At 56.9% G+C, this 15,626-nt stretch overlaps 1 protein-coding gene across 3 annotated transcripts in view; it reads left to right on the forward strand.

Annotated features, from left to right (window-relative positions):
- The window catches only part of RECQL4 (RecQ like helicase 4), a 40,322-nt gene extending 26,632 nt beyond the window's left edge, over positions 1 to 13,690 (forward strand). For 2 of the 3 annotated variants that reach the window (XM_024218351.1, XM_024218350.2), the window contains exons 14-25: positions 188 to 376; positions 788 to 970; positions 1,498 to 1,693; positions 2,613 to 2,890; positions 3,384 to 3,521; positions 4,743 to 4,905; positions 5,628 to 5,757; positions 7,143 to 7,315; positions 7,657 to 7,843; positions 8,730 to 8,895; positions 10,874 to 10,982; positions 12,545 to 13,690. In XM_024218351.1, the coding sequence (XP_024074119.1) occupies positions 188 to 376; positions 788 to 970; positions 1,498 to 1,693; positions 2,613 to 2,890; positions 3,384 to 3,521; positions 4,743 to 4,905; positions 5,628 to 5,757; positions 7,143 to 7,315; positions 7,657 to 7,843; positions 8,730 to 8,895; positions 10,874 to 10,982; positions 12,545 to 12,666 (2,034 nt within the window). In that variant the 3' untranslated portion in view covers positions 12,667 to 13,690. The remainder of the gene's footprint in view (positions 1 to 187; positions 377 to 787; positions 971 to 1,497; positions 1,694 to 2,612; positions 2,891 to 3,383; positions 3,522 to 4,742; positions 4,906 to 5,627; positions 5,758 to 7,142; positions 7,316 to 7,656; positions 7,844 to 8,729; positions 8,896 to 10,873; positions 10,983 to 12,544) is intronic. The other variant, XM_024218353.2, reaches the window with a different exon arrangement.
- Positions 13,691 to 15,626: the final 1,936 nt, after the last annotated feature.

Raw genomic sequence — 15,626 nt, forward strand, 5'->3', positions numbered from 1 at the left:
CAGGCATCGGAGCCAAGAGCTTCTAGCTCCCAAGGAGGGCTGGGTTGAAGGGGCTGAGCTTTATCCAATCCCATGGGCCACCCAGCTCCCCTCCTTTCTCCGGGTGTGTGTTTCTGGGGGCGGGGGCTGGGTATGTGTCATTCTTACCGGGGTAACCCCTCCTTCCTGATGCTGTGCGTGTTTGCAGGTGAAGGGAGGGAAGGTGCATGTTCTGTTGCTCTCCCCAGAGGCCCTGGTGGGCGGAGGCAGGACGGGATCTAGCTGCCTCCCCTCTGCTGACCAGCTCCCCCCCGTGGCGTTTGCCTGTATCGATGAAGCGCACTGCGTCTCCGAGTGGTCCCACAACTTCCGCCCATGCTACCTGCGGCTCTGTAAGGTACGGGGGGGATCTGGCCAGAGCTCCCTGGCACCAGTGCGCCGTGACGTCTGCCTGCGGGGATGGGGGAGACAGCCAAGGCTATCAAGACTCCACACGCCTGCTGTGTCTGTGTTAGCGGCAGCAATGAGGTGTGGTGCCGGGAAAGGGGCTCTGGGGGCACCGTGTCTAAGATGAGCTGTCAGTCCAAACTCATGGCTGCTAATTCCCTCCTGGGTAACTGCATTCTGACCCCGTGTTCCTCTCGAGGCACCATTCTCACGTCCTGCCCTGTGATGTTGGGAGGGGGAGATTGGGATTCTCCAGAGAGCTGGCGGGAAGGGGCTGTCTCCCACGTGTGGCGCACCACTGCCTCTCGGCCGGGAAATGCCAGCCCCTGGCATTGGGGAGTGACAGCTCTTCTCCCTGCAGGTTCTTCGGGACCGCCTGGGGGTGCGCTGCCTTCTGGGCCTTACAGCCACGGCCACGCTAGCCACAGCGCAGGATGTGGCCCATCACTTGGGCATCCGGGAGGAGGAGGGGATAGCGGTGCGCTCTGCTGCCGTTCCCCCAAACCTGCACCTTTCGGTCTCGACGGACAGGGACAAGGATCAGGTAGGGAGGGGGAGCAGGGCTCTCTGGAGCTTGGAAGAGACTCGCCTGGGCGTTGAAGCACTAGAGCAGCTTTCTGCCATCTCGCTAAATCCCAGCTCGGGGGACCAACTTCAATTCCCCCTGTGGTTTCAGTCCAGGATTCATCCCTTCCTGACCTCAGTGGTTGCGTAGTGTTCTTTGGAGCTGCTAGACGGCTGCCGTGCATGTCTCCTCCACAAGTGGCTGCTCTCCGAGGGTGCATGAAATGATCCATGTGTGTCGTAGCCTCGCTCTGTGATCCGTTGGGGTGCCAGGCTTTCTCTGGGATCCCCACGTATTCATTCTATGCTGCACAGGGAGTGGAATTCACCAGGAGTGGGTTGGGGAGTTGTCCATGGGAGGGGGTCAGTGTCCCTGCCTTCGGGGGGGCTCATACGCTCAGGTGTGGGCTTTTCCGGCCCTGTGAGAGGAGCGAGCTGCCTTGAGAAGCTCCTAGGGAGTGAAGCGTCTGTAGAGCGGAGACCCATTCTCTCCTTGTCTGGTTCCAGGCCCTGGTCTCGTTGCTGCAGGGAGAGAGGTTTGGGGGCCTGGACTCGGTCATTGTTTACTGCACACGGCGGGAGGAGACGGCCCGGATTGCGGCACTGATCCGCACGCGCCTCCAGGGCGTAACGCTCAGGGAGTCCGCGCCTGCTGAGGAGCAGCACCAGGACGATCGCGCTGGGAAGAGGAAGAAAGCCAAGGGTAAGAAAGGGCCGTCGCTGGGCTTTCCTGCAGCTACAGAGAGGGAAGCGTGAGCCAGCCCCTCCCCTGAGATTAGCCTGTGCACCAGCCTTGGGCATCTCTGAACAGACGTGCGCTGGAGCAGAGGAGGCCGCTGGGACGCAGCAGGTTAGGGGTGGAATTGCCGTGTGGAGGGAGCTGTCTAAGACACCGGGCTGGCTCAGACCACTAGGCCCTTCAGCCCAGCAGCGAGCCTCTGACGGTGCAAACACCTGACGCTTCAGTGGAAGGTGACGCTCACTTCCCCTCCCCCACACCATGCACCCGTCCTGGACGTACAGGGCTGCACGTGGGGGCAGGGAAATGCCTTCCCAGGCTCTACGAGCATCAGCTGCACGGGCTTTGCTTCCCCCGTGACAGACCATCGTAGCAAACATGGCGGCATGCGGTGGCCGGGAGGGCTAAACCACCTCAGGGGACGCCACACGAGTGATGTCAGGAAGGGCGCTTTGTCCAAGGACTCCTGCTGGCTGGCCCCTGGGCCTGTCCAGGCTTTTGACTCTGTTCCTTGGCCGCAGCTTGAACCAATCCCACCCCTGCAACCAGGAGCTCTGGCTCAGCCATGCCCACATCAGAGCTACGGAGCGTAAACTGAATCGCTTAAAATCGAGGCTTAAAGCTCCATCGTAGAAACCCTGTTGGGAGAACGACTGGGGATTGGTCATCTGCAGATCTGGGGCAGATGATGTCACTGCTCCCCAGCATGGGGGTGACTAACCGGGAATGAGGGGTGTTTCCTAAATGCGTTGTCTGTTGCTCGTTTCCACCTCTGACGAATTAGTGAGTGCTCGCAGGGTGCTCTGACAACGGGAAGCCCTACATCCGTGCTAATGATGATTATTCAGGGGTGGGCTCTTCTCTCTCCATGTCTGTGGCGTAGCTAAGAAGAGCATCCGGTGCCCTCTGAAGTGGGTTGCCGATTCCTACCACGGCGGCATGTCCGCCACCGAGCGCCGCCGGGTCCAGAACAACTTCATGTGCGGCCAGCTGCGGATCGTGGTGGCCACGGTGGCCTTTGGCATGGGGCTAGACAAGTCCGACGTGCGTGGGATCGTGCACTACAACATGCCCAAGAACTTTGAGAGCTACGTGCAGGAGATCGGCCGGGCGGGGCGGGACGGGAAGCCAGCGCATTGCCATCTCTTCTTGGATCCGGAGGTAATTGCTGCTGGAGGGGTGGGGCTAATCCAAGAGCCAGGGCATCCCACCAGCCACTTCTGCTGCAGCCGGTCAAAATCCCAGCCCAACTGAACGCACTGGGTGCTGCAGCCGTTCTAGAGAGGGGAACGGCTCTCGTGCCCCCAATGAATCCGATAGCAGGGGCTCTCTAGCGCTTACAGGGTGCCCAAGCATGGCTTTAGGCACAACCAGCCCTGGAGTCCTGTGCTGGGGGAGCCAGTCACAGGCTTGGACCAGCACTGAAAACAGAGTGAGGAGGAGACTTGCCACAGATCCAGACTGACGGGGAAATGTCCTCCTCCTGCCTCGTTCCTCGCTGCCCAGCAGGCGGCAATTCTCGGCCCCGTTTTCCCCGCCAGCAGCTGGGAAGCTCCAGGCTCAGTGTGTGTGGCCGGGGCTGCTCTCTCGCCTGTGTGTGTGTGTGTGTGTCTCACTGTTCACCCCACACTCCCCGGCTCCTTGTCCTCCCCAGGGCGGGGATCTGCACGAGCTCAGGCGACACATCTACGCCGACACTGTGGATTTTTTCACCATTAAGAAGCTAGTGCAGAAGGTTTTCCCTCGCTGTAAGTGCCTGGAGCTTCACCGCAAACAACAGGACCTCAGCAGGGTGAGGAATGAGCCCTAGGGTGACCAGATGTCCCGATATTTAACCCTTTGTCCCGCGTCCCGATCAATGTACGATCGGGACGCCATTTGTCCCGATATTCAGGTAAGGAGGCGAGCAGGAGGGAGGCGCCGACTCCGTGGGTGCTCCGGGGCTGGAGCACTCACGGGGAGAAAATGCAGCCAAGCTCCCCCCTCCTCGCCTCCTTCTCCCCTCCTCCCCCGAGCGCGCCGTGTCCCTGCTCCTCCCCCTGCTCCCAGCACTTCCCGCCTCCTAACAGCTGTTTGGCGGCGCTTAGTGCTTTCCGGGAGGGATGGGGGAGGAGCGGGGACGCGGCGCGCTCAGAGGAGGAGGTGGAAAAGAGACAGGGCAGGAGCGGGGACTTGGGGGAAGGGAGTGGAATGGGGGCGGGGCGAGGCGGGAATAGGCAGGGGGTGGGCGAGCACCCACCCGGCAGAGGGGAAGTCGGCGCCGTAGGGGTGAGTGGCGGGCGGGGGGAGGTGAAAAGGCAAGCCGTGGGTGGGGGACTGAGGAGGGACGCAGCAAGCCAGCGGCGGGCAGGGGTAGGCAGGGTGGGGGGACTGAGCTGGGGTGGGACCTGGGGCAGAGTGGGGGCGGAGCCTGGGAGGAGCGGGGGTGGACTGTGGGCGGGGCTGATGGCACCCCAATGTGTCCCGATATTTTAGTGTTGTGATCTGGTCACCCTAACGAGCCCTGACCGCCAGGATGGCCAATGCATGGCCTGGGCTGCCCCCTCCTTTAATACAGCGGTGCAGCCTATGGGGACTACAGGTCCCAGCATACCGTGCTCCTTCTCGATCTGAGTGGCCCGCCCCCTTACCATCTGGCTGATGGCAGGTTCAGAGAGTGATCTTCTCTCCGGCCCCTGGAGATGATACATCCGGATCGTGCTGACACACAGGGCTGGGATGGTACACGTGCAGCAGTAGGGCAGCTTCCCTGGGCTGCACCTTTTCTGGAGATAAAGGGGAGCTTCAGGCTGCCCGTTCAGCTTAGAATCAAGGGTCCCTCTGAACCTGGTTAGAAGTGGGTTGGGGAAGGTCTGGGCTGTGGGAGCAAAGCTGCAGCCCAAGGCCCAGCCACGTGGGGCACCTGTTTGGGAGCTTGTCATGCGTGGGCTGAGTGGGGAAGGAGGTATCCAGCCCTTGCTGCTCGCCTCTGTTACCTCGTGCTTGAGAAGAGCTCAGCGTTGTTTCCCTGCAGGGGGGCGAGGTGTTGGACGCTGAGATGATGGAGCTCATGGGAGCCGGTGAGGAGCAGGCATGTCGGGATGACGGGATGAGTGGGCAGCAGCGAGTGTGTTACAAACACGAGCGCGCCATCTCCGTGCAGCAGACAGTGGAGTCCCTGGACATCCGAGAGGAAGGTGAGGCTCACGCCGCTTCCTGGCGTGGTGATCTGGAAAGGATTCTTCCTCCCCTCGGTTCTGTGGGCAGGACGGGACCCCTGGCCAGGGTAGTGTGGGCTTGTTTGGCTTTGTGCAACGTCCAGTGCTGGTGGCAGAGCAGACTGATCGCGGCGGGACTGGGGCAGGGCCAGCTGGCCCCTCGGCGCAAGCTGGGCTGGGGCACGGGCGGGGCCGGCCGGCCCTGTGGCCTGATCCAGTAGGGCTGACCCTGTCTTCCATTATAGGTCGGGCCAGGCCCTGCTGCTGTATCTGTTCCCCTTTCCTTCTCACAAACTTGCCCAGGCGCATCGGGGGAGGGCGAGTGCAGGGCAGCCATCGTGTCTGGTGTTTGAGAGTTGCCCAGCCAGGCTGGAGCTGATCCCGAGTTTGCCGTGAGCACGAGGGATGTGCCTTGTGCACAGAGAAGGGAGCCGCGTGCAGCTGCTCCTCTTTAACATAGAGGGGGCGGCTCATGTCCCATCATGCCCTGCTCTTGAACAAGCCAGATGGAGGGCAGTCGCAAGTCCTGTGTGGGGCAGTCAGCAGGTGGCATGGGAGGCTAGTGTGCACCCCGGGGGAGGTGGGCCATAGCGCTGTGGGCATAGGAAACCAGAAGCCTGGCTCTGCGGGGTGACTGCAGCTCATGCCAGTCCCACCGGAGCTCCCCGTGATTGGCGCACGTCTCCTCTCCTCTGTTACAGGCATCGAGACCCTGCTGTGTTACCTGGAGCTGCATCCGCAGTGCTGGGTGGAGCTGCTGCACCCCACGTTCTCCTCCTGCCGGGTGGTGTGTTACGGGGGCCCCCAGCAGCTCAGGGCAACCGCACAAAGGTTAGTCGCTGCGTGGTAGGGCGTGATGAGATCTGAGCCCTTCCATGTGGGGAATGGAGAGACCTCTCGCGATGTGCAAACTCTGTGGGAAATGCCTTAATCAGATCAGACACCGCTTCGAAACGGTTCCATCTGCTTCTGGGCACCTTGTTACTGGGAACCATCCTTAGGTTTTTAAGGCCTGGCTTGACAAAGCCCTGGCTGGGATGATTTAGTTGGGGTTGGTCCTGCTTTGAGCAGGGGATTGGACTAGATGACCTCCTGAGGTCTCTTCCAACCCTGATCTTCTATGATTCTTCCATGATTCTATGAAGGGCTACTGAAACCCAAGTGCAGTCACGGCTCTGTAGGGAGGAGCTCAGCTGGGGGATGTTCTTGCCAGCAAGCACTGCGAGGGCTGGCACCTGGAGGAGGGGGGTGAATGGGTTGAAGGAGGGATAAGTAGGAGTCACGGGATGAAATCGGGAACGTTGCCGGGAGGATCTATGAGGAATAGGATGGAGAGCTCTTCTCCTGGGATGCTGAGAGAGAGACAAGCCCACGCCCTGGAGACTGGGCTGGCACTGGCCGGGAGATGGACTGGCACAGCTGGGTAGGGCTCTTCCACTGTGCGTCCTCTGGCTAAGAAACAGCGAAGTGTTCCACAAAGGTGGGGCTACTTTGTGGTGCCGTAGGGGGGTGTTTTGGGGAGCGGAGGGGCAATAGATTCGAACTCTCCTCTGAAAGACTCTTTGCACTGCTGTGCTAAGGGTTATATTTAGCATTGCTGGATGCCCGGAGGGAGTGGGATGGCAGGGCTGCAGTCATCCTGGATGCTTGCTGCCTGCGGGAATGACTGCCTGATTCAATGCAGGCTGCCAGTTTGGTCACTACACCGCTGGCCAGGTAGCACAGCAGCTGGGTTCACAAGGGGCTGAATAACAGTGCTCGGATCCTGTGCCCAGTGCGTAAACTGATGCCTCCTGGAACCAGGCAGGAATTGCCCTCTACAGGCAGCATTGCACAGCTGGCCAGGAGCCTCCTGGCTGCCTCCCACCTACCTCTGCAGTACCAGGGGTCGGTCGGTTGGCAGCGGCATACAGACGCTGATGTGGGGGGCCAGTGCAGCAAACCTGACATTAATAAAGATACATGGAGCTTTGCCCGTCTTACTTCATTGATCCTCGCAACCTCGCAGAGTGGTAGAGAACGGTGGCAAAGGGACAGGCCCGAGGCTGCAAAGGGAGTCTGTGTCAGAGGTAGATCTAAATTGGAGGAGTTCCTGGCTCCCTGCGCTAGCCCCCTTCTCCCCTCCCCAGTTCCCATGTTACTGCTGCTGGCTTTGATTTTTGTCTCTGGGTTCTCAGTGTCTGCATCCTTGGCTTTTTCTCTCCTCCTGCTCTCAGCTCCCCGCCCATCGCAGTGTGCCTGGCCCAGGAGCGTCTGGCAGGGGTGGATCACACGCACGCCAGCTCTGTGGAGTTCGACGTGATCGCGCTCAGCGACTCCATGGGCTGGGAGGTTCTGCCGGTGAAGCGAGCCCTGCGCCAGCTCCAGTGGAGCACGCAGCTGCAGAAAGGTGCTGAGACTGCTTCTCCGGGGTCTAGGGCAGAGCTGGGGAAGGGAGCCCTAGAGAGAGCTATGGTGGAAGGATAAAAGCCCCCCTCCTCCTGCAATCCACATGAGCTCTAAAAGTGCCACGGGTGTCTATGGGATTGGCCCTCTTGGGCACTCAGGACAAAGCCCAGAGCCCGTGGGGGAAGCGGTTTGGTTTTCTGGCCCTGCTCAGAGCCCTGCGTTCAGTGATTCTCTTGTGTCCCCGCAGTGGGATTGTCCCAGTGTCCCCCCTCACTGTGCGTGTGTCATCTAGTGATCCCGAGCCAGTTCCCAGAAAGAGCCCCTCCCCCTCCTTGTTGCCAGGTTGCCATGGCACTGGGAAGAGCGGTGTCCTGGTGGAATTCGGCGACCTGTCCTTTCACCTGCGCTCCTATGGAGACCTCACAGACCAGGAAATGGACTCTGTGTGCAACTTCCTGCACCACCGGGTGACGGCGCGGGAAACAACCACTCTCTGCCAGCTCCAAGCCTGCTTCAGGGCCTTCCAGAGGTGAGCATGGGCAGCCGTGGGGAACCCAGCCCCGCTCTGCACACCCCGGACGGTCAGTTCCACCTGAAGCCTCCACAAAGAGGTTTCACCTCCTGCCTCCACCCTCCCTTCCCTGCTGAGGGATGCCCCGGGTGTTACTGCAGTACGTGCTGGTGGTAAGACTATGGAAGCAGAGAGGGGCTCGTCGCACTTAGGAGCAATGAGTTAGACAGCAGGGGTACAGGGCGAAACGCAGATGTCCTGCGGTGTCTGTCAGCAGGTCAGACTGTGTGGGGGGCAGTGAGGAGGCTGGTACTTCTTGACTGGGGTGGGGAGCAGAGACGGAAGGTCCGTGAGGTTGGCTGGGGAAGTCCACGGAGAGCTTTTGAAAACAAGGGGCATAATTTTGATCCAGATCCTGAGATGACTGGGGCCAGTGGAGCTGCTCCCACAGGAGCAAAGAACTCGCCCCCTCCACTAGTCTGCCTTCTCTGACATATATATATATATACACACACACACACAAAGCAGTGTGGCCATTCCAACTCCCCCAAGCCCTACCAAACAAACTGCTCCCTGCACGCATGCTCCTCTCCTGGGGAGAGGATGAGCGAACGAACCACACAGGGCACACACAAATCACAGCACTCCGGGCATGATTGGCAGATACTCCGGGGACCAGGGCAAGAGAAGAACCTGCATGGAACAGACTAGAACTCCAGGGCATGGACAGAATGTAGTTATCCTGCTCTATACACATCGCCTTGCTTCTCCCCTACCGTTGGGATCCCTTCCCTTCTTGCTCTTCCTCCTTCCCTGTGGCTTATCCCACTCTCTTCTCCAGTTATCCTGCACCCTAAGATCTAGTGGTGCCCGTTCTATCACTAACACCCCTTTTCCTGAGCAGTGTGGCCTGCCAAGCCAGCGCCCTGTACTCGGAGCGTGTGGACGAGGAGAGGAGCTCCCGGCTGAAGGCCTTGTTGATGGACTATTTTGAGAAGAAACCTGCGCTGGACGAGACCGAGCTAATGGGCAGGGAAGACGAGGAGGCAGAAGATCTCAATAACATTAAAGTCAGCAAACCCCTTTGTTTACTTCCTTTTGTTGGTATCTAGTTTTGAGCCCATCTGAGCCTCCCCAGGCTGGCATTTCTGAAACCCCTGTAACCATGGCATGTAGACACTAGTTTTAGTGTCAGCTGTTGCATTGGAAAGGCTGTCTGTATAGCATATGGTTGTACCAGGGTGGGATGGGATGGACTGCATGTATGTGTATGCACACACTCTCTGAGTGGATCCAAATCCACAGCAGTGCTGGTTCCTCCTGGATTAAAGGATGTTAAGCTTTGAAAAGGGTGTGTGTGTGTGTGTGTGTGTGTGTGTGTGTGTGTGTGTGTGTGTGTGTGTGTGAGAGAGAGAGAATCTTGGAAACGCTTATCTCATTCTGGCTTTAAAACTGTTGGCGCTGCCATTTTGGTGAACATTTTGTGACTGGATTTGAGACGCTTTTTTACTGAAGTATGGAAGCACTGTGCCGTGTGTGTTTTTCCTTCATTGCACTTTGCTTTTAGACGTTTAAAGGGATGCTATCAAATTATTCTGCACCTTTACATTTAGGACTTGTTAGCAACACGTGAGGGCCAGTCCTGGTTCCATTGACGTCATTGGCACTTCACAATTAGTACTTTGCACTTTTCATCTTCAAAGTGTCCCAAATACAAATTTAAAAGGGTATCTTGGTAAGGGTTTTGCTGGATCAGATGGGAGTAGAAATGTTTCCATAACTTTTTTGTTTTCCTTTTATTCGTTTAAAAAGTCTCCCTGCACTCCCTGTTTAAACACACTCCCTGCAGCATCCTTGTGCTAGCGCCAGACAACCAGTAAGTGAAAGCGACCAGAAACAAAAGTGAAACTGATCACTTTTTGGTTTCACTCTTCAAACTGAAGAGAGCAAAAGTGATCAGCCATGATGCCGAAAAGTAAATTAGAGGATTTCCGCCCCACCTCCCCCCGATTCCATAATCGGAGAGTCTGTTAGATCAGTGGTTCTCAACCAGGGATTCATGTGCCCCTGGGGGTACACAGGCCTTCCAGGGATCCATCTAGATATTTGCCTAGTTTTACAACAGGCTACATAAAAAGCACTAGCGAATTCAACGTAAACTAAAATTTCATACAGACAATGACTTGATTATACTGCTCTATACACTGACATGTAAGTACAATATTTATATTCCAATTGATGTATTTTATATGGTAAAAATAAGGAAGTCAGCAATTTTTCAGTGTCACAACGTGCTGTGACACTTTCATATTTTTATGTCTAATTTTGTAAGCAAGTGGTTTTTAAGTGAGGTGAACCTTGGGGGTACGCAAGACCAATCCGACCCCTGAAAGGGGGCCAGTACTCTGCAAAGGCTGAGAGCCAGTGTGTTAGATGGATAACAATGTCTAATCCAGGTTTCTGTATTGCACTCTGTTTTGAAATACGGCTTTATCTGTTCTGTAACCAAAAGAAAACTATCGAAGGCCATGTCTACACGACCACTTACGTTGGCAAAACGTATGTTGCTCAGGGGTGTGAAAAAAACAACCCCCTGAGCGACATAAATTTTGCCGGCATAAGTGGTCGTGTGCACAAGTGCTATGTCGGCGGGAGAGCTTCTCTCACCAACATAGCAACTGCCGCTCATTGGGGTGGTTTAATAATGTGGCCGGGGGAGCTCTCTCCCGTCGGCATAGAGCGGCTACACGAGAGATCTCACAGCGTCGGTACAGCAGTGCCACTGTCAGCTCGCTAGGGTAGACATGGCCTAAATCCAAGCACCGGAAGAGACCACAACTCACTGATTTGGTCCCAGTTAATTTTATCCCTTGGTGTGAAGTGGGTTGTGAGTGCTCATTAGCACTGTTTTTGGATTTGTCCGATCAGGAAATGGTCTCTCCCAACACTACGAGGCTGTAGGGAGAAGGAACCTTCCGGGGAGACCAAGAGGGAACCTGGTTTATTTTCCCCCAAAAGCCTAACGAATTTCAAATGTTTTCTCTCTAGCTGCGCGAGTGGGAAGGGCAAATCCGCTCGGACATCTGGAATTTCCTGTCCATCCGCCAGGATGAGAAGTTCTCTGGCAGAGCTATTGCCAGGATATTTCACGGCATTGGTAAGGAAAGCCGAGGGCAGGACTGGAATCCGATCTGCCTTTTGCTGCTTATGTAATATGACTTGCCATAATGCTAGGCATCTTCTGCCTGATCTCTGTCACCGCTGCACAGATCTCAGCTTAAGCCTCCTTAAAATGTCTTTGTAACCATGGCTATGGTGAAAGGTGCTGGCTTGGAGCCTGAAGGGAACCTGCTCCCGCTGCTGTCCTTGTCAGTTATGGTGAAATGGTATGCAACCCCTCGGTCCTAGGGAGTGGAGTGTAACCCCCACTGTTGAGTTGCAGGGGACCTCTGACACTCGGGGTGGACTTCCCCAGCCAGGGGGAGTGTGTACCTGTCACGGTTACAGGGTGAGCTGTGCTTTGAGGACAGGTTTCGCTACCTTCCCCTCTTTCTGGGAGGAATCACGCAGGCTTGCCTCTCTCTGACGGGGCATCTGGGCTGCAGTCCCCTGGCCACCACCGACGTTAACCCACCAGGCCCAGCTTGTTTGGCACCTGCAAGCCCTTTTCCTTCGGGGGCCTTTGGCAGCAGCTGCTTAGAGAGACAAAGCCAGCTTGTCCCAAGCATAGCCTCACGAATGCACTCCAAAGGGCCAGAACATGCAGAGCAAAGGGTAAGAACGGTAACGGCCTGTGAGCTTGTTTCCCCTGACCTTGATCTTCATCTTTCCTTGCCAGCATGGGAAGTTCCCTCCTTCTCTGGGTGGGGAGCCAGCCTGCTTGCTGCATCCCTCTCAGCGCTCACTGGCAGCCCCCAGCAACTCACTCCACTCCCCTTCCTTCCTTCTCTAGACCCAGCACCCTCCAGTTGCTCAGTATCCCTTTGCTCCTGAGTTCAGGCCTGGGAAGAATAAACTCTACCAGCCTGCTTGGAGCCAGGCCGGGGTAGTCCCCAATTAATAGCATCCCCGCTGTTTCTTGGAGGACTCTTAGTGATCTCTGGGACTGTACCTTACCTTCATCATTGTTTGGTTTCCTCTTGGTTCCCCCCTAACAGCCTCGGATTTAACTCCTTGCTGCCTAGCAGGATAATATCAAACAGGTGAACTGAGGGGCATATGATGATGATAAAAAATAGGAGACATAACTCCCTCCTCCTGCACAGGACCCCATGTTGCTCGCTTGGCTTTGTCTCCCTCTAGTAGCCATATCACATACAGGTTTAGGAATCTGCTACTGCTTTTGAACTAAGACACTGGCTTTTAGCTCAATAGAGGCCCATGCTTTTAGATGCAGATGACCTGGGTTCAGTCCCCTTAGCTGACCTGTCCAGGGACGTTGTCATTGTGGGAACAAGGTTACAGTCTCCTAGAGCTCTGTGGGCCTGTCTGGCACAGGTGTAATTCCACTGAACTCCAGAAGGTGACCCTGGTGTAATGGAGCAGGGAATCAGGCCTCTGAATGCCTAGGCCTAAGCCACATATGCTCAGCTGCTGTTAATGTCTAGGTCGCTTGTGTGACAGCTTTGGCCACTGTTCTGCTCAGTTAGACACTGCCACTGAGTGAGAGGCGGGTGATGGGCTCAGCAGCTGACTGGGGCTTTTTCTTTCTCTGAACAGGGAGCCCATGTTACCCCGCTCAGGTCTATGGACGAGACCGCAGGTTCTGGAGGAAATACATCCACTTTGACTTCAATAGAATCATGCGCCTGGCCACGGAGGAGATTATCCGATGCAAATGAGTCTGCGAGGGTAGGGGTGTGATCCACGCAATGTCTGACACTGACCAGCAGGGAAATGGGACGGCACAACAGCCACCAGAGCAAAGCCAGGGAGCCCTGCAGGCCATGGCTCCGAATGCCGCCGCTCCTGTGTTCCCTTCACCTCCCTGCAGATCCCAGGAGCTCCCACGAGGGACCTTTATCTAATGGTTGTGTCGTGCTTCTAGTCCCAGTGCTGGGAACCAGGGCACCCACGTGCATTGGGGACTCCTCTGCAGATCCCACCAGGCGAGGTCCCTGCTTTTCAGAAGTGGCGAGGATACGCCGTGGGCTGTGCCCGAAGGAAGCTGGGCGAGAGAACGGTTAGAGCCTGAGGCTGGCTGGGAGGAAGAGGCGTTGGGCGATTAGCCAGTTGACTGTATATAAATGTCTCTTTTAAGGTTCAGTCCCCTAGACCTGCCCCAAGCAAACGCACCTCTCTGGCTCAGGGAGGCGAGTCACCAGCCCTGTGTGCTAGGGGCTTGGCTTGTCGTCCCACTTTTCAGGGCTAACTCTACTATGGTGTTCTACTCATTTTGCAAAATTGTACAACATCTGAACACCTTTCCTGCCCCAGCCCTGCCTCTTACCCCCAGTACAGGGGGAGGGTGGATTGGGTACAGCCGGACTTTTCTCAGATGTGGGCTGTGAATAGACACGTTCAGTTCCCATGGGATATTCAATAACCATCTTGGGAGGTGGCAACGTTTGGCCAGTTCAGGAGGGGGTGGGATGCTGTCCATACATTTAGATGGTGCAGAGGAGGTGGAATGCCCCTCCCAACGTGCCATAACGTGTAAAAAGTAACAAATGTTCGTGTCTGTATTTACGTCCGAGCTTTGACTGTTGTGGTGGTTCCCCTCGCTAACGATCGTCTGTTGCTCAGTGTCCGTTCCAATGCCTTTGGAACGTCTTCTCAGTGCTGTTCTATTTCCACTGACCATCTGGAATCTTTGTTTCCCCTCTTCCATCTGGGACCATGTTTGGGTTTTATATTCACACTAATAAACAGTGACTTTTTAAAGTGCCTGTGACTTCACCTCTCAGCCCTTCCCTTCCTGCTGTGTGAGCAGAGTTGCAAGACTCCGCCTGTCTCCCTGGGAGCTGCTGGGGGTGGTGGGGCACTGCAGGGTGGGGGATTTGGGCACGTGGAGTGATCTCTTCAAAGGCACCTGGGAGAGGGAGGAGCCCTAATTCTGTGGGTGCCTTTGCATATCCCACCCTTTGGTTTTTATCTGCATAAATTAAACCCAAAAGCCAACCTCCAAAGCCGGCCCTTGTTTTCAAGTAGGACAGATTGGGTTATGCTACTCTGCACCTTGGTATAAGGGGAGGTCAGGGGGATGCTTGGGAGAAGCTCCCAAATCCAGATGCGGTACCAGCACAGTCCTGCAATCCCAGCTGGCAGTTCTTGGGCCTGTGTTATAGAGAAGGTCAGGTGCTTGTCTGGTCCCCACTAGCCTTGCAATCTACAAAACTCCTCTCTCCTTTTTTTTTTTTTTTTTTTTTTTTTTTAAATCCACTAAGTTTGCAGCCTGTCTGGTAGCTTAATAAGTACGTGTGTAGAACTGCTTTCAGAACTGGCCCCCCAATGAACCTTTCGTATCTCCCAGCTGACCCCGCTCTGTGTATCCAGTGTGCTCTGTACAGGGCCATGCTTAACGCATGCTAATAGCTGTAACTGGATTTTCATGCCACTGAAAGCCTGCAGGCCTCTTGCAAACAGGCACAGGCTGGATGTTGGGAGGGCAAGCTTCCCTGCTTGGGAGGGCCCCCATTTCTGGAGGTGAGAGGGACCTCACCAGGAGTCATTCAGCCCTTAGCTCCTCTGCTGACACCCCCTCCACCCCCCCAACAAAGGCGCACCTCCAGCACGTCTCTGCAGCCTGTCGCTGAGCAGCACAGGCAGCGGCTACTGCAGAGGCAGCTGGGGTCAGAGAGATGGGCAAGTCCGTGTTTGACTGGCAGGGCACAGAATGTCCTCGCAGCAGCCTGGAGAGTGGTGCCGGGGAAGGGTCAGTGATGGAAAGCAGTCTCCATTCGGAGGGGAGGCCTATGTGAAATACACCCATGCTATGTGTTTAGGCCTGGGGGGGGATGGGCACTGGGCAGCAGGGTGGGGCACCACCGTTGGTATGTATTTGCTGCCCTCCCCCACCCTTGACCTTTGCTAAAATGGGTAAGGACTATGTAACTAGATGGTGTCTCTCCAGTGGTGCAGTGTGGGGCTGGTGGACTGGCACGCCGTAGCAGGGGCTGGTGCCGGTGGGTGGGTGTGGGTGTGTGTGGGGGGGTGATGTGGCTGGTTAGTGCTATAGGCTGCGGTGCTGATGAAGGCGAGACAGGGCGCAGGCTGGTCGTGAGCTCCGAGCTGTTGGGGGCTGTGGCACTGGGGGTTGGGGAGGGGGTGCAGGAGCAATGAGGGGGTGCAGGAGCGATGGGGGGGGCCGTAGGGGCTCTGGGGGGCAGGAGCCATGGGCCCTGTGTGGGGCAGTGCAGCGGTGGGGCCGCTCTAGAAGGAGGAGCAGGGCAGCATGGGGAGGGGGGGTTCAGGTCGTGCCCCCCCAGCCCATCCCCCCCAGGGACAGGGGCCTGGGCACATGCTGGAGTGGAGCAGAGCTGGGGGCCCAGGGCCGCTCTGCCAGGCAGCCCCTGGGCCCCGCCCCCTCGGAAGGGGCCCGTGGGGGAGGGTCAGAGGCAGCCAGCCCAGCATGGCAACCATAGAGAAGAGCGAGAGGCATGCTAGAAGGGCCCTCCGCCACCCGATCCCAACGAGCAGCAGCCCAGACGGGACCCTCTGCGCAGCCGCGGACCAGCCAATAGCGCGCAGTCGCTCCCCAGACAGTGGGCGTGGCTGGGCCGCAGCGGGAAAGGCGGCCCCTCTAGCCGGCACTTCCGCGTTCTCTGTGGCTGTGGAGGACCCAGCCGCTGCTGCAGACCCC

This window comes from Terrapene carolina, unplaced genomic scaffold (genome assembly GCF_002925995.2).
Source record: "Terrapene carolina triunguis isolate 2854851 unplaced genomic scaffold, T_m_triunguis-2.0 Scaffold58, whole genome shotgun sequence".
NCBI classification, from domain to species: Eukaryota; Metazoa; Chordata; order Testudines; family Emydidae; genus Terrapene; species Terrapene triunguis.